The sequence below is a fragment of the Caloenas nicobarica genome, chromosome 25 (genome assembly GCF_036013445.1).
Source record: "Caloenas nicobarica isolate bCalNic1 chromosome 25, bCalNic1.hap1, whole genome shotgun sequence".
In the NCBI taxonomy this organism is placed as follows: domain Eukaryota; kingdom Metazoa; phylum Chordata; class Aves; order Columbiformes; family Columbidae; genus Caloenas; species Caloenas nicobarica.
In genome coordinates, this window is record NC_088269.1 from 4,293,390 (window position 1) to 4,313,774 (window position 20,385).

At 47.6% G+C, this 20,385-nt stretch overlaps 2 protein-coding genes across 2 annotated transcripts; one reads left to right on the forward strand and one right to left on the reverse strand.

Annotated features, from left to right (window-relative positions):
* Nucleotides 1-1,752: 1,752 nt before the first annotated feature.
* NEFL (neurofilament light chain) lies at nt 1,753-6,251 on the forward strand. The gene is made up of 4 exons (XM_065651594.1): nt 1,753-2,822; nt 3,359-3,483; nt 4,314-4,633; nt 5,706-6,251. The coding sequence occupies exons 1-4, from the start codon at nt 1,770-1,772 to the stop codon at nt 5,882-5,884; spliced, it is 1,677 nt and encodes a 558-aa protein (XP_065507666.1). The 5' UTR covers nt 1,753-1,769; the 3' UTR covers nt 5,885-6,251.
* A 4,772-nt stretch (nt 6,252-11,023) lies between these two features.
* Nucleotides 11,024-15,197, reverse strand: NEFM (neurofilament medium chain). Its single transcript, XM_065651664.1, has 3 exons — nt 14,136-15,197; nt 13,741-13,865; nt 11,024-12,487 (listed from the first exon to the last, which is right to left on the reverse strand). Exons 1-3 carry the CDS (start codon nt 15,195-15,197, stop codon nt 11,119-11,121), a joined length of 2,556 nt encoding a protein of 851 aa, XP_065507736.1. The 3' UTR covers nt 11,024-11,118.
* Between the last annotated feature and the right edge of the window lie 5,188 nt (nt 15,198-20,385).

Here is a 20,385-nt window from a genome sequence, read left to right on the forward strand (position 1 = left end):
AAGCTCGCTGAATCTCTGACCAAGCCTGCTGTGAATCTTTCCATCTGCTATAATGTCTGTATTGCCCATTTCTTCCCTGGGCGCTCTGCAAGCTACGCAAGCTACCTCTTCTGTGCAAAAGTCAAAAGCAATCTCTGTTTAAGCTAAAAATTATTAAAACTACACTTATGCTGCTGTACTTTTCGCATTCAATGTCTGAATAACAGGTAGCTGTTCTAATATGCATGAATGCAACCGCTACTGAAATTTAAATCACAAATTTTGTACAAAATTTTGAGCGGAAGCCTCACTTGCAGTGCTTGTAAATTGAGAGTGATTCCATTGATCTTCATGGGAACGCTTTTGATTTGCAAAATAAAATATCTCATCAGCCTTTGCTGGGTCTTTGTACAGTTCGTTCTACCTCGCATGAGCTCAGATGAAAAGAGACGGCAGCTTTGTATCTCTGATGGGCCACTGCCCTTCACAGCTTAATATCTCTCATATTCAAGTACCCCAAAATCTATGGAAATGATACCACACAACAGGTAATATTCTGTTTGATATCACTAGAAGATAGGAAGAAGCATGATTAACTCAAACCTTCTTTATCTTTAGTAGATGATGGGTACTAAGCTAACATATCTTTGCGCCAGAAATAAAGTATCATTGCAATTAGTTATAGGCATACAGATTAATTTATGTATATTACTACGCTTTTCCCCTTTCTTTAGGAAGTAACTAAGCATTTTTGTGGTATCTCTCTCTCAATAAATGTCCCCCCCAACCTGTACCTACATTTATTCCTTACTCAAGAAAACTTTGAAGAGTTTGTTTTGTAATAAATTTGCTCTTCTGACTCAGAGAGACAAACCATCATTGCCTTTTCCAGCATCCAATACAGCGTGCTTAATATATTCCTAGCTTACTTGTGTTAAATCTCTACTGCATAAATACTGACTTGCTTTAATCAACCAGTGGCTAATTGCCAGATTAGGCAATGATAAATATTCAGTCCCTTTGGTCCAAGTCTCAGACTGATTTGCCTCTCGGAATTTCAAGGAACAGAAGCAAAGCTGGATAACCAGATACCAGCGTATTCTGCTAGGGCTGCGAACCACAGCCCATATTTGCTGCTTCTTTTGTGTAATTACCTGGTTATTAGGCATCACTTGCAACAAAGGTCATGGAGCAGGAACTTGAAGGGCACGCACACCTTGCAAAACCTGCAAATTAAAGTAAAAAAAAATTGCAACCTACGCACGCGCTGTGGGGGTTTTGAGGTGCAGCGAGGGTTGTGTGCACCCCAGCCCCACCAAGAAACTGGGCTTTCCTGAGCCCCCAGGCCTCCCTGAGCCCCCAGGCCTCCCTGAGCCCCCCGCCGTGATTTGGGCCTTGTAACAGCCTCCCCTGGGGCGGCTTGTGGGGCAGAGGAGGGCGAGGGACAGCCCTTGGAGGTTTGGGGGCAGCAGCTGGGCCTGCGGGAGGTGTGGGCCGAGGTAGGCCTGAGGTAGGCCCCGGGGTGGGCCCCTCACGGGCTCGAGTCTGGAAGGGGCTCAGGGGAGGCCGGTGCGAGGTGGCCCCGGTGGGGACACGCCAGAGGGGACCAACCGGGACGACGGACCGTAACCCCAGCCCGCGGTGAGGCGCGGAGCGGGCGGCACCTGAGCGCGGCTCCGCCCCGGCCCGGCCCCTCCTGGCGGCTGCGCCTGCCCGCCCTCCCCGCCCATAAATAGGGGCGGCCGGGCAGCCCCGCTCCGCAGAGCCGCCGCTGTCCGCCTCCCGCAGCCATGAGCTCGTACGGCTACGACCCGTTCTTCCCCTCCTACAAGCGGCGCTACGCCGAGAGCCCGCGGCTCCACGTCTCGGCGATGCGCAGCAGCGGCGGCTACAGCTCCGGGCGCTCCGCGTACTCCAGCCTGTCGGCGCCCGTGTCCTCGGTGTCCGTGCGGCGCAGCTACGCGGCCTCCAGCGCCTCGGGCTCCCTCCTGCACTCGGTGGACAGCCTCGACCTGAGCCAGGTGGCCGCCATCAGCAACGACCTCAAGTCCATCCGCAGCCAGGAGCGGGCGCAGCTGCAGGACCTCAACGACCGCTTCGCCTGCTTCATCGAGCGGGTCCACGAGCTGGAGCAGCAGAACAAGGTGCTGGAGGCCGAGCTGCTGGTGCTGCGGCAGAAGCACGCCGAGCCCTCCCGCTTCCGCGCCCTGTACGAGCAGGAGATCCGCGAGCTGCGCTTGGCCGCCGAGGAGGCGACGAGCGAGAAGCAGGCGCTGCAGGGCGAGCGGGAGAGCCTGGAGGAGACGCTGCGGGGGCTGCAGGCGCGCTACGAGGAGGAGGTGCTGAGCCGGGAGGACGCGGAGGCGCGGCTGCTGGAGGTGCGCAAGGGCGCGGACGAGGCGGCGCTGGCGCGGGCGGAGCTGGAGAAGCGTGTGGACAGCTTGCTGGACGAGCTGGCCTTCCTCAAGAAGGTGCACGAGGAGGAGCTGGCGGAGCTGCAGGCGCAGATCCAGTACGCGCACCTCTCGGTGGAGATGGACGTGTCGGCCAAGCCCGACCTCTCCGCCGCGCTGCGCGACATCCGCGCTCAGTACGAGAAGCTGGCGGCCCGCAACATGCAGAACGCCGAGGAGTGGTTCCGCAGCCGCTTCACCGTGCTCAGCGAGAGCGCGGCCAAGAACACCGACGCCGTCCGCGCCGCCAAGGACGAGGTGTCCGAGAGCCGCCGGCTGCTCAAGGCCAAGACGCTGGAGATCGAGGCCACCCGCGGCATGAACGAGGCGCTGGAGAAGCAGCTGCAGGAGCTGGAAGAGAAGCAAAGCGCCGACATCTCCGCGCTGCAGGTTGCGGGGGGGTCGGGGTTGGCATGGGGGGCACCCTGGGAAGGGGGGGTGGGCATCGCTTCTAGCCCACACCTGAATTCTGCGGTCAGACCGCGAACCTAAAGTGGGAGGTGTCCTAAAACTATAATGCAGAATGGCGCAGCGCTGTAATGCGTGATACATCGTCTGTCCACATACGGATAAATCCGTGGCGATATCATTACCAAAAAAGATATCTTTAAGCTAAAACTAGAAAAAGCACATAGAGGCTAAAAACAAAGCCAAGCTTACACATGCTTTAGTCCTTGGATAGCAGAAAATTGGGCTCTTAACACTAGGGATGGAATAATAAGGGGTGGGAAAACCCTGCCAGGAAAGGTGGGATTTGGTGCATGATGGTGGGATTTGGCTGAGGGGGGGGAGTTGGAGCTCTTCGTTTTCTCTGCCTGCTAGAGCAAGACTAGGTTAACAGGACTAGAGAAATTCCTTGTAAGGTGTTACTGCTTTGGATCGGAGGATTCAGAATTTTATGCTGTCAATGTTGTTACTTCCAACAGGACACAATCAACAAATTAGAGAACGAGCTGAGGACCACGAAGAGTGAAATGGCTCGGTACTTGAAAGAATATCAAGATCTGCTCAATGTGAAAATGGCCCTGGACATCGAAATTGCAGCATATAGGTATGATGGGGGGAATGTTTTAGGAAGTCAGAACTCAGAGCAAGTTCCCATTCTCTCTTCAAGACAATCGATTTTGTTTATCGTTCCTCCAGCAGAAATTTTAATAGATGTCAGGGTTTAATCAGGTCTTCTTCTTGTCTTGCTAGTGGAAGAAGCAGTGCTTTCGAGGTAAAATATTTGCTTAAAGCAAAATCTTCAGTGAGTATAATATTATGTATGTACATGCATACAAAACTAGTTTGGCAAAATATGATCTCAGTTTTCCATCTTTAAGGATAAAATACCTGTTCTGTACTTACAGTGAGGAGTTTTTGTATCAGTAGAGCTTCTTAATACAGATGGCCGTGTTCCCAAAATTGGAAATCCCTGATGTGCTTTTAGAACAGCCTTTGTTTCCTACTCACAGAAGCAATCTCCTGCAAAGCAAATATTTTACAGCAGAATTGCTGCTAAATAGCTGTTTAATGTTTTGTCCCAATGCTGTTAGAAATGGGAAGTGCTGAAGCAGTTTCGATGAGTGCCACAAGGGGGAATATTGAGAAAGTGGCTATTTAAACCTTGTCTAATACCGAAATATAACATCAAATTGTTACATCTGCATTGTTCTCTGCAGCCATACAGGCTACTGAAATATACCTCTAACTTCAGCTGCTATAGGCACCTAATCCTAGAGGTTTTTTCCCTGTTATTTCTTCTAACAAGGCAGCCTCTAGGGCTTGCGCTGCTCAAAGCCTCTTAAGATCCTGGTCTGTGGATGAATCTGCTGAATACTGCTGCAGCAAAACTAAGTCATTTCTGCTTGCCTTTTTTATTTTGTTTATTTCTGCTAGAAAACTGCTGGAAGGTGAAGAGACCCGACTCAGTTTCACTAGCGTTGGGAGCATCACCAGTGGCTACACTCAGGCTGCCCCGACGTTTGGCAGATCTGCCTACAGCGGCCTCCAGTCCAGCTCCTACCTGCTGACAACCCGTTCCTTCCCCACCTACTACTCCAGTCACGTCCAGGAAGAGCAGATTGAAATAGAGGAAACAATTGAGGCTGCTAAAGTGGGGGAAGCCAAGGCAGCCCCTGCGGAGGAAGGTGAGGAGGAAGAGAAAGAGGAAGGCGAGGAAGAAGCGGGAGGTGAAGAGGCTGAAGAAGAGGAGGAAGGTACTTGTAGTTACTTTCAAATCCCTCTCTTTCATGCTTCACCATGCTCATATGGGATAAAAATCCAGAAATCCTGATGACTAAGTCTAATGATTAGACCTCTGTCATTGCTCACATGAGCAGAGGATCGTGGGATTAAGCACAGAGCATTTAAGCAGGAAAGCTTGAATAGAAGATAAGGTAAAATGTTCAATATCAGGCAGATTATGGGATTATTCTCCCTCAGAAATCACTGCGTGTTTTTCCATTCAAGTTTCCAAAACCAAGAATGGTAATACTTTAACCGTGTGTAATGTTATATTCATACAGAGCAAACAGTACTTATGTATTACAGACATCCTCAAAAAGAAGGAACAAGGGCATCCTGAGCTAAATACTGATTCCCAGAGAGCATTCCATGATAACAGGAACATCAGCTGATGTCTGTGGATGTAGCTGTTGGGTTCAGTGGCCAGCAGTATCTGTTGTCTGAGGTCTAGCTGGTTCTATTGTTCAACCAAAGTAAATACCACTTCTTGCTGTCCCATGTTTTATTTACCAAACTCCCATTTTAAAGAAAATATAAAAGGAGTGCGATCCAATGTTGCTTTTCCCAACTTCAGTTGCATAGCTTGGAAGGATTTAACCTAGATGTACCTGAAATGCGTTGGTTACCATTGAATTATGCTATGAGTTTTAGTGTACAAATGAATTATAATGGAATGGTAGCCAAAGAGCACATTGGAGAGCAATGGCAGGATCTATATTTGAACACAAGTCTCTGGATAAGGCTTAAAGCAGTGAGTCCACAGTCAATATTTTTTCAAGGCTGTGATTTTTTTTTAAAAGGCCTGTGAAGTGTTTCACCCCCTCTAAAATCTAGGATAAGTTGTTCATGTGGTTTTGTTGATCTCCCTTGCAAGGCCTAGATAAATGTCCCTGTTTTCCCACAAAAATCTGTTGCCAGCCCCATCGTGTTCAGCTGGCTGCCATCCCAATGTGTGGGGTTGAAGGATGCAGGTATGCTGGCTCCTGTTAAATTGGGATTGGCAACAGTGCGTGGATGTGAAATATTTCTTTTTGCCTTTCAAAGGTGCTAAGGAAGAAGCTGAAGAAGCCAAAGAGGGTGAGGAAGAGGAAGGAGAAGGGGAAGAAACAGCAGCTGAAGAAGGAGAGGAGTCTCAGGAAACTGCTGAGGAAACTGGTGAGGACAAGAAGGAAGAGAAAGAAGCAGCAGGAAAGGAAGAGAGTGAAGTGAAGAAGAAGGCTTGATTTTTAGGCAGTCCAGCTTTCTCATCAGGTCAACAGAATAAATGATGGTTGACTGAGCTAAAATTGCAGTCTCACATATTTAATTCAGCGACCACTGAGGTTTAAAGTTAATGATTATGATGTTTCTCTCCGTGCAGAGTATCAGTATGCTTGCAGAGCACCCACTGGCTTGCTCCCTGAATGCCACATGGTCTACACGTATGAATTCAGGGGTTATGTCTTTCTTGGGTGATTCAGAACCTTAAAATTTAAAAAGGGGTAAAAAAAAAAAAGTGGGAATGAAAGTTGTCTTTAACTTGCGTTTAAAATAATTATGGAAACCTTGGGTGGGTAAAATAATGGAGGCTTCAATAAGTATGTGCAATAAAGCTAGTCAATAAAGTTATGGAAATGCTTACACAGATTCCTTGTGTGTGTCATGTGTTACTAGTGCACTTAAGGTTGATAAAGTGGCGTATCACACTCATCTTTCAAGGCTGTGAGATGGGATATGGGATACTGGTTTCTGTCCAGCTGATTCACTAATAGCTGAACAAAGGATTTCTTGATGGGGCTGTAAAATTTCACACGGAAATCTTACGGAGGGAAAAATACAGTGGGACTTGTGCTGTTGGTGTTGCGATGGGTCTTGCTGGGGGGTTGTGTGCACACAAGCACAAGCTCCCTTTTGAAAAAAGGAGCAATTTTAACAAACCAATCCAGAAGCTGTTAAATCTTGGTAGTTAAGTCAATCCAGTGTGAACAGACGAGGCTCATTTTCTTCTGAAAACTTGTGAGGGCACTTCAGAGTTTCGCGTGTGAGCTAAAGAAAGGTTGAATCTGTTCAGACACAGAATAGGAATGGCCCAAACAGCAGCAAAGACTGGCAGTTCTGGAAGCAATACCAATGTCCTGTGGTCTGAGCTTAGTGCTTTTCAACTAGCTAAACTCGATGCATAAAATTTAACCTTGTGTTTAGGGCAAGTACTTTGACTAATGCTGCAAATCAAACCACTTCAAATAAACTAAGGCCATGGTAACCCATGTTAAAACAAGCATTACATGTCTGCACTGAAACTTTAGCCACATCTTGCTAGATGGATTTTTGTGTAGGATTTTGGGGTAACTTTTCATTTTGTACGCTGACTTCATGGTATCAGTGGGTTTGCGTTGGTTCTCCATGGCTGTGTTCAGGGAGAAAGGAGGTGTCCCTTTATACAAATTTTAGGGGTGTTTCAAAAGCATCTCCCTTTTCAGTGTTGAAAGAGTTATGAAGAAGATGATGGTGGATGAGGTAAGCGTTTAAAACAATTCTTTCCTTCCACATTCCAAAGAAAAACAGCAGGAGAAAGAAAAAGCAGTTTTGGTAGAACAATTCAGAAAACAGTATTAACTCCAGTAGCTCCTATTCCGGGAGTTTCAGTGTCATTTCCAAATACTTAATTTCCCCCTCACACACGCTTTTTGGGGGGTTTTAATGCAAGTAATTAATTTTCCCTGTCTTTGACAACATCTCTTTCAAGTCTTTTTTATTTTCCCCACTCCCACCTTTCCCTTCTGCTTTTAGTGGAGATTTTTCTACATGTGTCTATGGAGCCTTATTCTTACAAAGCAGATTTAGTTTTCCATCTCCAGGAAAGCGGTGGCGAGCGATGGGGGTGCTCGTGGTCCCGTGGCCCAGAGGCTCGACCACGCTACTCGCTCAGCGCTTTTAAACGCTGTAGATGGGATTGCAGGAGACTTGCTCCTCCTGGTATGTGATGCCCTCAGTTCAAACGGCAGAATGTTGAGTCTAAGAGAGGGTACTTGGAAATTAGCACCTAAGTGCCCCATCGGAACGTGCTTAGCATGGCACTTCAGTTGGGAGAGAGTTTCTGCTCCTATGGAGCAAAAAACATCACAGCCATTAAAGCCAAAGCGCTGTTAAATAGATGGGCATATATTAAACCCCATCCTGCCTTTCTCCAAGCACTCTGAGCTCCTTTTAATTTTCCCGTACCTGATTTTGCTTCCTCTTGCTTGTCTATTTTTTTCAGATAAACTCCTTCTTCGTTCAGTCCTTCAAAGCCCTTTCAATTCTGGGATGTGACACAGCTTGCAGCTGTTCCGACCAGGCTGCCAGGGATGCTCTCAAACCAGCACATTTACGGACATACACACATGCACATTTCTTGCAGCGTATCTCAGTCCGATCCCTACTCCTCATGTTATTTTTAATGTATTGCAGCTAGAGGAGAGATTTCACGACTGCAGAAAAGTGTGAGTCACAGCCATGGCAATGAGCTGCAGGGGGTGACAAGCTGCAGGGACCGTCCGGCCGGGCTTGTCACCTCCGTCCTGCCTTGCTGCCGAGGTAAACTGGTGTGAGGGAGGATGGAAACGTGCGTTTGCTTGCCAAGATGCTCTCGGGGTTGCGGGGATCCTGCTGGCAACCTTTATTCACCTTTGAAAATCCAGGAGCTGCTTTGACGCAATGCAGTAAAAGCAGGCAGAGGGAGACACGGTAGAAACTTTAACAGAAGTTGCAGCTGCAAGTAAAGCCGAGAGTCTGTCCCCGAGTTTTCTGCTGCTGTTTGGGCAGACGGGGTCTGGATCGGGCTGAGATCTCATCACGGGGAAGACAAATACCAGGAGGCCTGAATGCTTTTCTTGAGATGCACGCACACACACTCCCCTTCCACTCAGCAAGAGGAAAACTTGTGCAGGTATCACATCCAGATTCTAAGAATTTACCTTCTAGTAACTAAATTCATCATTTGCTGCCTTGCTACGTTAGTTAAGGTTGGTTTAATCCTGAGCAGAGGAGGAATAAAAGCTCGCATGTGAATGGGAAAAGCACTGACCCTGCTGCCTGGAGAAAATTCTCGTGCCTGACTCAGCTCCCTGGCAAACACAACCTATTTGTGTTTTGTAACGCTTCCCGGCTTGTTTCCACACGGAATTTAGTTCTGGGATGTGGAAAATGTCTTAACTGTAGCATCTCCACAACCTGGTACGGTAAAAAGATCCTGGTTTAGACCCTTCCAGCTCCTGAAGTCACAGTGGTCTTGATAGGCCACCTTAAATAAGATGCATAAATCTTCACAGTAACTCCCTTTAATTATTGTTTTTCCCCTCACTGAGTCTTTCGTATTGATTAATGAACTTTTGTGTCTGAAAGTAATTAATCCCTTCACTGCTTATGCACAGTCTGAAGAAGTAATTGGTGCAGAACAGGCAAATAACATACTATTTATACATCTCTGCCCTGGAATTATGCTCCTTTTTGAAACTGTTTGATTGCAGATGTCAGTAGACAAAACCTCTTGGCAACATTAAATATTAATCAGTTCTTATAGTTTTATAAATATTTAGAAATGTGTTAACCAGTTGCTTATTTCTCTTAGGATTTAATGGAAACACTCGCAGTGGGAAACAGGCTGAACTCACAAATTTATTTCATATGTTAGAGCAGAGAAAAAAAAAATGCAGTCATGGGTAATAGCTAGTGGCTGCGATATGTTTTGGGTGGAAAAGGGGGGTGAAATGAGGATATTTTGAAATATGCCATGGATGTACCTGGGCAGAAGGGCTGGTACATGCTGAAGATGCCCAACTTTCTATGCTGAGGGGTGGGAGCCCATTGGCTTTGCAGTTTGTGGCATTTGAGCAGATTCTGGAACTTGGAAGCACGTAAAGAAAAAGTTTTACATTAAATACCAGTGTCTGGTTTAGTTTTTGGGTTTAGTGTTGCTGTCCTCTCGAAAATTTTAATCAGACCCAAGGGAAAAATAGCTTCAGTGCTCACAAACCATTGGGCATTTCTATATTTTAACATAACTTGGTGGAACCGCTTACTGACTGGGCTACTTACCTTCATAAAGGTATAGATATTTTTATGTCACATATGCATGTAATTTTCACAAAGAAGCTCACTACAGAGAAGCTGCCATTTAATTTGCTAGCTCTGCTTTAATTAAACGTCACTCAACCAGCAAGCTGTTGAGCACAGATTTCCATTATTGATACCAGCAGGAGAAACATTTATTACTTTGCTACACAAAGACATTCAGATTTATTTGAAAGCCTTATCTGCTCTGGACTTTTTACGATTCCTCCAGTGAAGAACATGCAGAACCTTTTCAATTAAAAACTACTTGATCTTCAATTATTGATAGGGTAACGAATCGAAGGTACATGCAAATCATAGAGATTTTGATCAGCCCCTCAATTAGTCAGCAGATTTCAGGGCATTCCATGTGCATTTATTTTCCATGTAGCAGGATTTTAGAAAGACTTTTAATTGGCTTTTTTCTTAATAAAGCCAACCGGCAAGTAGTGGTAGATGTAGGCCAATGCTTAGGAGGCCTTTCTATTGCAAATATTCTTTAATTTGCTTTTATGGCTCAGGCATACCAGGTTTAATCTGAGCAGTACCTAGCCTCAGTTCACACTCCAGAGGGGTCTCCTTTCTACAGCTATTTTTGAACGGACAAATACGTTAAAAGTATTTGTGTTATGTTACAGGAAATTTGTTCATCATACCCAATTCAAACTTGTTTTCTAAACGAGATTCTAAGGAAAAACTCGAGCAACTTTTCAACCCATGCGACAGTGTTCCTGTTCAGGACAGGGTATGGAACTTGAGGGAAGGATTTGAGTTGGAAAAAAGAGTCACCAGACAAGTAGTATTTTCAGTATTGACCTTTATTGAGCAAGAACTGCTGTGACTGTTTTACATCAAACAACAAAAGGTTGCGTACTGTGCATGTCAACTAGGTTCTCCCATGAGCAAAAGTCCATCCTAATTGCACCAGTGAGGTAAACATAATTATTTATAAGTAGCTTTTTTTAAGGCTAGGAGAGTTCTGGTTTTCATGAATACTGTATTACTGTTTTCTGTTTGGTTTTGGCTCAGTTGGTTCTTTGCATAATACACCTTAAATCGTTCCTCAGATACGTCCCTCCAACAGCTCAGGAAATTCAAAAGCTTCCTTTGCACATTTCATCTCATGCACTATTATTAGTATTTTTTTTTTTTTTTTTTTTAAGATCCCCAAGCTCTGTGGAGGGAGCACATCTTGAGCCTGCATGCATTCCCCCCCCCTCCCCTATATTGCACAAAAAAGTAAAATACTGTGTGTCTGGAGCCTCCATGAGAGAACCCGTTCTGCTTTGAAGCCGTCACTCACATGCATTTTGCAGCTGTCATATGGCTTAACCTTTTGCACCAACCCAAGCTCTTTAATTTTGTTTAGATTTAGCTATGATTTATTTTATTCGGTCTCTTTAATCTCTTTTACTATGGCATGTGAAGTAACTTTCTCCACTTTCTTAGTGGACACTAATTTCTCCTCAAAGCTTTCTTCATGTTCCTCTACCTTCTGAGTGACTGTCACCGACTTTGTGATATATGTGGTTGTACTGTCCCCACCTTCAGTGATTTTCTCTGCTTTTTTGGTCACTACAATTTTCTCACCCTTATCATCAATCGGGCTCACATCTAGACCGTTAGTGACAACTCCCTTGTCTTCCTCCTCAACCTCCTTCTCTTTGGATTCCTCTTCCTTTTTCTCCTCCACCTCACCATTCACTGCAATGTCTTCTTTCCTGGACTCCTTCTCTACCTCGGCACTAATTTTTGTTACCTTTGTGACAGTGACGGTCTCCTCCACCACCGCCTTTCCATCTTTGACCGGAGAGGCCGGCTTTTCTGGAGAACGGGGCTTCTCCGGAGTCACCGGCTTTTCTGGAGAGCGAGGTTTTTCTGGGGTCACCGGTTTTTCGGGGGAACGGAGCTTCTCCGGTGTCACCAGCTTCTCCGGGGTCGCCGCTTTCTCTGGGGTTGCAGGTTTCTCTGGGGTCGCCGCTTTCTCCGGGGTCACTGCTTTTTCTGGGCTTGCAGGTTTCTCCGGGGTCGCAGGCTTCTCTGGAGACGTCACCTTTGGTGTCGCTGGCTTCTCCGGAGAAGCCGCTTTCTCTTCCTCCTTGGCTGGTTTCTCACCACCTTTCTCCACCTTCTGATCTTTTCCTGCTTCTGCAGCTGCTTCTTTCTGGAAAACCTTGGCTGGCTCGGTCACAGGGGATTTAGGGGGGGATTTAGGGGGTGACTTTGCAGGAGGTGTTTTGACCTTCTCTACCTTTGCTGCTGCCTCTTCGGCTTTGCCCTTGGCCTCAGCTTCCTCCACCTCTTCCTCAGCCTCCTCCCCTTCTTCCTTTTCCTCTATTTCTTCTTTTTCAGAACCTCCTTCTTCTGCTGCGTCAGATTTTGCGGCTTCTTCTTCCTCCTCTGCTCCTTCTTCCTCCTTTTCTTCCTCAGGTGCAGCTGCTGCTTCTGCAGCCTCCTTCTCAGTTTCTTCCTCTGCGGCTTCTTCTGCCTTTTCTTCCTCCTGGGCCTTGGCTGCCATTTCTTCTGCAATAGCTGCCAGGGCATCTTCCATTTCAGACTTTTCATCCTCTACCTTTGTCTCTTCAATGATTTCTTCTACAAACTTGTGCTGGACTTTCAGCTTTGGTGGTTCGATTTTTGTTTTCTGAATTTTAGTGGATGCTATTGTGACAGATGGTTGTCTGTGTGTGAATATGGGTCCAGTAATGCTTCCAGAGAAGGCACTGAATCTTGTCTCTTCACCTTCCAGTAGCTTCCTAAGGGAAACAGGAGGGGGGGGAAAGAAAATGAGCATAGAAACCCAACATAAGAGACAGTTATTAGAATATTTCCCTCTGTCAGCAGGATGAAACCAGTTCGTATGTGGAATATGCTAGAGCTGATCAGCATAATCCATCGCTCACAGCCCCAGTTTGGCTTTCCTTGAATCAGCTCTTTTGCAAAATTCACATTCAGCAAACAGCTCCTAGCTTGGCTGGCATGTGGCAGGTGTAACACCTTCAGCTGATCAGCTGAAATTCATCCTTAACGGCAAAAACTTCATTATGGCGTAAGACAGCACAGAGTATGGCAAAATAGGTAACTTCATAGGCTGCGTTATGACTCAGGTGAACTGAGAATTTGACACAGCCAACAGATCCAAAGGAAATATTGTGGCTGAGACATTCAAAGCCCATTAGAGTGTATGTCCTAGTTCAAGAGTTTGGGCATCCACCTTTCTTGTGTGGCTATGAAAACTGAAGAAACTTTTGTTCAGCTAACTTATCTTTGGCAGCAAACAGTTAGAGACCCAAGGGTACCTGTGTGTTTGTCTGAACAACCTCAGGAATTTAAGCAGATCTGGAGGTGGGTTGTTTTTACTTTTCTTATATTCAAATGCATGTTTTTCATCTAAGCCTGTGACCCAGAAAAATCAGCAGTTCTCCAATGAGAGTTCTAAAGTGATGCAAAGGAGACTAAAAATACTGCCAGGTGATGGCAATAGCAAGCAGTGCTCCTGCTCCAGATTAGAGTGGCTGCTTTGGAGGAAAGTTGAGCAAGAAAAGCAAAAGTGTTTGTGACAAGCAGACTAGCACTCCCTGCTTGAAACCAAGATCAAGCAAGTGCACTGCCTCTCTCAAGTGATAAAAGGGAATTCAAGTGACAAGTACAGTTTGCTTGGCATATGCAAAGCGAACAGGGATTAAAAATAAACTTGTCTTTTGCTGCATCTTTTGCTTTTGTGAGGAAGGGCAGAATGCGGCACTGGGTGCCACTGCACTGAGTCATGCTACGTATGCGGTGCCCACTGATCACCAGAGAGCTGCTCCCTAAGAAACTCTGGGGTTTTACTGCAGACACTCCTTGTGTCTATGTAGATTTCGAAACGCTTGTAATAATTTAGTTAAGCTCTAATTTTACTTGTGTTTACTGCAGGGACATACTTCTTATCTGTGGTAAAGCTTCCCAAGCCAGCAGCATCTGCAGTGCTATTAATATTCCAGACATGTCTGCAATGATCTTACTGTACCTGTATGCAGCAATTTCAATATCCAGGGCCATCTTGACATTGAGGAGGTCCTGGTATTCCCTCAAGTGACGTGCCATTTCCCACTTTGTTCCTCTAAGCTCGTTCTCCAGCTGATGAATCGTGTCCTGCAACAGAGATGCAGAAAACCTCTGTGACACAGACATACGCTTGACGCAGAGACAGAGCGGAAAAAGTTCTCAGAAGGGACTTACAGCCACACGTTCCCTGGGAGGCAGCGCCCAGATCACAGCAGGACCCACCCGGCTCTCACCGCCCTCCCCATCATCCGCAGCCACCGCCTCCCGCATCCCTCGCTGCGGAGCTGGTACCCGCGCACCGCCACCGCCCGCCCCGGGCCCGGGGCAGCCCGGGACACCCCCCCCCTCTCCGGTTACCTGGTAGGTGCTGAGGTCGTTGTTGTGACGCTCCTCGATGTCGCTGAGCTGCCGCTCCAGCGACTCCTTGGTGCCGCGCACCGACTCCAGCTCGATGCTCTTGGACTGCAGCTGCCGGCGGTACTCGGCGATCTCCTCCTTGGCGGAGCGAATGGCCTCCTTGTTCTGCTCGGCGGCTTCTGTGAGCTTGGCGTAGCGGCACTTGAACCACTCCTCGGCCTGGTGCATGTTGTGGTCGGACTGGCACTCCAGCTGGGCGCGGATCTCCTTCAGCGCCGTGGTCAGGTCGGTCTTCAGGTAGTCCTTCCTCTCCACCGTGGCGTGGGACGCCTGGAGCTGCGCCAGCAGCTCGGCCACCTCCTCCTCGTGGTTGCCCCGCAGGAAGGCCACCTCGTCCTGCAGCGACTGCACCTTCTTGTCCAGCTCCGCCCGCATCAGCGAGGCCTCCTCCATCTCCTTGCGCAGGGCGCGGATGGTGGCCTCCGTCTCGTCGCGGAGCCGCGCCTCGTCCTCGAAGCGCTCCCGCAGGCGCTGGATGTCCTCCTCGATGTGCTCCGAGTCCAGCTGGATCTGCGCCTTCTCATGGCTCACCTGCTCCAGGGCTCCGCGCAGCTCCCGCAGCTCCTGCTCGTACGCATCGCTCAGCTGCGCCCGCCCGGCGTGTTTCTGCCGCAGCGCCGCCAACTCCGCCTCGATCTCCTTGTTCTGCTGCTCCAGGTAGTGCACCTTCTCGATGTACCCGGCGAAACGGTCGTTCAGCCCCTGCAGCTGCTCCTTCTCGTTGGAGCGGCTCAGCTTCAGCTCCGCCGCGCCGTTCAGCAGCGAGGACTGGCTGACGTCCAGGCTCTCGGCGGAGCTCAGCACCGTGGAGCCGTACACGGCCCGCGGCCCCCCCAGGTTGGTGCGCTTGTAGGAGGAGGACACGGTGCTGCCCGAGCCCCGGGACCACGACTGCGAGCGGAAGCCGCTGGACGGGGATGCGCTGGCGCGGCTGTAGGTGGCCCGGGTCTCGGTCACCCGGCGGTACGACGGGTTGCCGAGGTGCTCCATGGTGTAGCTCATGGTGGAGGGATTGGGGAGGGGGGGGACTTAGGGGTGGCGGGCGGCAACGCAGCGCTGCTCCGGCCGCCGCCGCCCCTTATAAAGCCCCGCCGGGCGGCAGCGGGGCGGCCCCGCACACGTGTGGGGGAGCGGCCTCCCCCCGGCCCGGCCCCGGCCCCGCCTGCCCGCCCCGCCTCCCCCGCTCCTGCCCCCTTCCCTGCTCCCCCTGCCCCCGATGCCCCCCGGACGCCCCTTCCCGATTCCCCCTTCCCCTTGCTTCCCCCGCTCCCTTCTCCCTCTTCCCCCCTCTCCCTCCCCGCTGCTCCTCCTTCCCCCTTTCCCATCGCCTTGCCCCCGCTCCCCCATTCCCTTCTTTCTCCCCGTGCTCCTCCTTTTCCTTGCTCCTTCCCTCTTGCCCCTACTCCCTTCTCCCCCCTTCCCTAGGCCATCACCCTCTTTCTTCCCTTTCTTTCCTTCCTTTCTTTTCTTTCTTTTGCTTGCTTTCCTTCTTTTCCCTTTCCTTCTTTCCCTTTGTTTTCTTTCTTTTCATTCTTCTATTTTCTCTCTTTTTCTCCCCACCCTCCACCGCCCCTCTTCCCGCAGTGGCCACGGCGGAGCGCAGCGCGGTGCCGGGGCCGGGGCCGCTGCCGGGGCCGGCGGAGCAGCGCAGCCCGCAGGGTAGGGCCCGGGGCCGGGGCTGGAGCCGGGACCGGAGCCGGGACCGGGGCGGCACCGGCGGCTGCAGCACCACGAGCAGCTCCCGCGGGGAGCCGGGGCGGGGAGCAGGGGGGGTCCCAAGATGCAGCCCCCGCATCCCCGCATCCCCCCGTCCCGGGTGGGGTCTGACATCTCAAGGTCAAAATAGGGTAGAGGAGGGGTGCTGGGTGGGTGCGCTGGGTGGGCTCACTGGGTGGGTTCACTGGGTGGGTTCACTGGGTGGGTTCACTGGGTTGCTTTGCGGCAAGAAGATCTCCCTGCAAAGGCTTCGCCTCCGTTTTTGCCGGGGGGGACGGGTGCAGGAAGGGGGATCTGCAGGAGGATGCTGGATGCAGCCGTTGCAGTGCTAGAGCAGCTGGGCAGTAAACAAGAGTTTGAAGGACCCCCCTGGCATCCAAAATCCTTTATCTCGGTTCTTCTTTCCCTCCCTTTCCTCCTCTCTTTTCCTCCCACTCTCACGTTTTAATCTAAGGCTTGGTGCGTTGCTTAGAAATAAATTTTCCTTCTTTGAAACCTTGTTAAAAATTGTGTTTGCATGGTACAAGATACTTCTTATGGGTTGCATTACAGTGACTAGATACCATCCAGACTTCCAGCTCCTCTTGGATGGATTACAGCTACATAGGCAACTGATTAGTAAGCTGCAAAGAAAAAAAAAACCTGCTGGTGCTAGAAAAAGCCCAGCTAGAGCTCCCATTGCAAAGCAGAGGAATGCTGAGGGGGGAGATTTTAACTCTGCATTCGGAAAGGTGCTGAAAAGGGCCTGCCTGTGTTCAGCAGTCTGTGAGTTTTTAAGCAGGTGATCTTGTTACCAGGCAAAATCCTTCTCAAAAATCGCCTTTTTGCCTTTAACCTGGAACATACGCAATTACTGGGTTTGGTGGTGCTGTGTCTGCGTTGTGGAGAGTTGAGGAAGTCTGAGGGACAGGGTTAAACTTTGAGAGCCACATGGAACACGGTACCTCTGCTGGCTCATTAATATGATGCTGTCATAGGACTGCAGCACTGCAGTCAGTGGAGAAATCAGAATTATCCAAGGTATCTGCCGAATTGTATTTGCAAACACAAGCAGTTAGATCCACCGGTTGACCTCTCCAGAGTTTTATATGATAGACATAGAGAAAAGGTTTTATTATAACTGAAGCAATCACGGCTTCTAAATCTGTTCCATTAATTTTGCTAAAAGTTTTCTCCATGGGCAAAAAGCATCTCTTTGGATTTAATTGGAAGTCAGAACAAAATTATTGTCTATTATGGCATTGCATTTTGTTTCCTCTTAGGGAAAAAGATATATTATGATCTGGATTTTTTTTTTTTCCCGTTAAGTAGCCACTGGGAGGGGGGAACAGATCACGTTTTTATACACATGGAAAACTTAGAAGAAGAGAACACATATGGCTAACAGAGGTACTTGGGAGTTTTTATTATCCTCTTAATCTTCTGAAAACAAGTGAATGGTGTTGAACAACAAGTAAGGAGGGACATATTGAACTTCGCAATACAACTCCCTTTCATTAAATACCTTGATGCATGAGTTGGTTTAAATCCATTTACGCAGTATGCAGAATAAATTGTTGCTTTATAATCAAGCAGTGATAGCATTTGACTTATTTAATATTGAAATTCAAGCAAGGCAAACTTTTCTAGAACATAATAATTTTCATCACACATATTGATTACCTTAAAAATCAGGATATTCAGATGAGAAAAAGTTTGCCTTCACAGAGGCATTTACAAGCATGTACAGAAATCCTTCTGCAATAAAATACATGGTTTTAATTTAAAACACATTCTTGCAGTGTTCGTTTCTGCTCCATAATCAAATGCAAGTGGACAGTGTTCCTGCTACATTATCCTGAAGGTGATCTGAAGGTTACAATGAGTCAGGGAAATCAGTCTAAAATGATGCCTTAATTCTGATGAGCAACTGATCCCTCTTTCCTTTCTCTCAGTATCCACTGTGGAGGTTCTGAAATGCAGACTGATATTTCTGCTTATAGAGAACTTTTTTGCCTCAGAGTTTGATGAACAAGAATTGCAGCTTTGGAGCAAACTGCGACCTGATGTCTCAGGCTTTGAAGCAGGAGGGAAGAAACAGGCGCTGCCACAGAATCGAACAGCAGCAGCATTGATTTCCATCTTCATTATACACTATTGACAAACCTGCATTAAGGAAATACTATAGAAGGATGAGACTGGGCTCTGCAGCTTCCTTAAAACAAAACGAATAGCAAAATAATACAGGAGGAGTTGCTCAACAGCCTGGCTGATTCCAGATAAAGGAGTTTAAAATATATCCAATGATAGTGTATTAACTTGAATATCTTTTAAAAATGATAGAATCAGATGAATAGAAGAAAATGTGTTTTTTGGGGGGGCGGGGTTTTTTAGGTTATAGAGAGACAGTAAAATGAAGAGGACCAGACAGATAATACGATGCAGTTGGTTAGAACTAATAAAATTATTTATCAGCTTAAAGGGCGTTTCTCGTTGTAAGCGGCTGCCTATTTTTAATATAAGGCTGAATTAAGCTTAAGTTTAGGAAGTTTAAGCCTGAATAGGTCTTAGTGGTATCCATGCAAGGAGGGCAAACAGTAACATCAGAGGGAGTTTTGTCAGAGTGAGAAAAGAATAAGGGAATCAGAATTTGGTCCACTCACGTTTCACACCACAGAGTCCTGTAAATTGGTGTGATTCTCCAAGCCAAGGAAATTACACTGACTTTTATCAGCTGAAGGCCTTGATGTCCTAGAACTTCATTTGGTCACCATAAATTTATAATAAATAATGGCCCAGATAATCAGCTGGGGTAAATTGGTCCCATTCCAGCAGAGTCAAGAGAGCAAGGACATTTCGGTCTAGCTGAGCTCATGTCCTAATAATATTTATATAGTGATAACTATGGAAGAAAGCACTTAGATTTATGCACTAAGGGCCTGGTCCTGTACACTGTTGGATACTTCTTGAAAAAGGCTCTAAATCCCTAATTCCTGAGGAAGCCAAGAAGAATTGTAGGATTAGCAGGATGGCAGAGGAGTGAGATGGGATCATACACTGCTGTTCTCTAATCAATAGTCAAGAAATGGTTTGTTTCAGATTTTTCTGGTCTCTCTGGGAAAATTTGTCTGTATTCAAGGTATTCAACCACCCAATTCTGCCTTTTGTGGAACTGGCCGATTCAGGCACACAATAGAGCAGACGCTGCAAAGGATCAGCTCTGAGCCACAGCCCAGGCAACGGAAAACTCAGATTTAATTGGCTTGGATGAAAAGCAAAGGAAGTAACACGGCTTTGTTCCCTTGATGCCTCTACTCTCTGCTCGGTTTTATGGCTCACTGGTCATTTTTCCTACGTGTATTGTCTGATGTTTCCTACTCAACTATCCTGAAAGCTGCCATCCAGAAAATAGCACAGGTCAGGACAGCAATCTTTTAGTGATGGAGTGATCAAAAATAGCTCTTCCTACCTCGTTTTCAGAGGTTTTTTTCCTAGCTCTCCCTTTCTAAAAATGTAACTTTGAAAAGTGGCCGCAATCCTTCCTTTTACGACCACTTTTCCTGGAGTCGTACGTACCGTATGACAACGCTGCCGCAGGGCAAGACTATTTCTAGAGCGCTGCTTCCAAGGAATAGCGGGCAAAAATTACTGCGGGCTGGAAATCAGAGGGAGTTAGCCACAGCCACAGCTAACCTTGACATCGGTTATCGCAACGCGTACATCACGCTAACAGTTAGAGGCTTTATTGGGATAGAAGTCCCATTTTTCAATACAGGAAAACCTGCCTGACGGTTTAGCCGCCGGGTTGATGAGCAAGCCACACCTACGTTTAGGATCAGTTTTTCAAAATACTTTCTCTGTGGATTAGCTTGCTCGGAATATCCTGGGCCTGACACATAACCCAAGACCAGTGGATTTTCACACAGCGAAACCGCCGATGGTGTAAACGGGCTGAGAGCCCCGTGCAGCATCTGGGATCAGCGGTGGGCAAGCAAATATAAATCAGTGTTGCTGCACTAATTTCAGAGAGATGCCTACATTTGCGCTAGTTGGGAATAAACCCTATAATTGATGAGGATTTATGCTTATAACGCATGGACCTAACTCCACAGGCAGTTACCGGGTGATATATGGCAGCTGTTACTAATTTGTTTGTGGACTTGGCTTCTCCATATACATTTGTGTTTACCTCCTCTGTTTACTGTCACTTTGCTTTTCCACTCAGCTTTACTTTAGTACTTATTACTCACAAAGCAACAGCTGCCTCCTGCCTATTCCCTGCGACATTTGACTTTTCTTCTATTGACTTGTTTTTAATTGAGGCAAAGAAATGCACTTAAATATGGATGATTCGTATTTCTGAAATAAAAGGCCTGATACAAGGAAACGTTCTCCCTGCTAGTCTAATCGGTATCTAGGTTAATTGCTCTCATGCTGGATGTTTAATTGATTTGTGTAGAGAGAGCCAGTGAAAGGCTGTAGCTCAGTGACGGCA

Excerpts from the sequence above, each read along its gene's own strand:
- NEFL (XM_065651594.1), top strand. The coding sequence starts at position 1,770 with ATGAGCTCGTACGGCTACGACCCGTTCTTCCCCTCCTACAAGCGGCGC. Across the intron at positions 2,823-3,358 it reads CCGACATCTCCGCGCTGCAG|GACACAATCAACAAATTAGA; the intron begins GTTGCGGGGGGG and ends TACTTCCAACAG. Across the intron at positions 4,634-5,705 it reads GGCTGAAGAAGAGGAGGAAG|GTGCTAAGGAAGAAGCTGAA; the intron begins GTACTTGTAGTT and ends TGCCTTTCAAAG.
- NEFM (XM_065651664.1), bottom strand. The coding sequence starts at position 15,197 with ATGAGCTACACCATGGAGCACCTCGGCAACCCGTCGTACCGCCGGGTG. Across the intron at positions 13,866-14,135 it reads ACGACCTCAGCACCTACCAG|GACACGATTCATCAGCTGGA; the intron begins GTAACCGGAGAG and ends TCTCTGTTGCAG. Across the intron at positions 12,488-13,740 it reads ATTGAAATTGCTGCATACAG|GAAGCTACTGGAAGGTGAAG; the intron begins GTACAGTAAGAT and ends TGTTTCCCTTAG.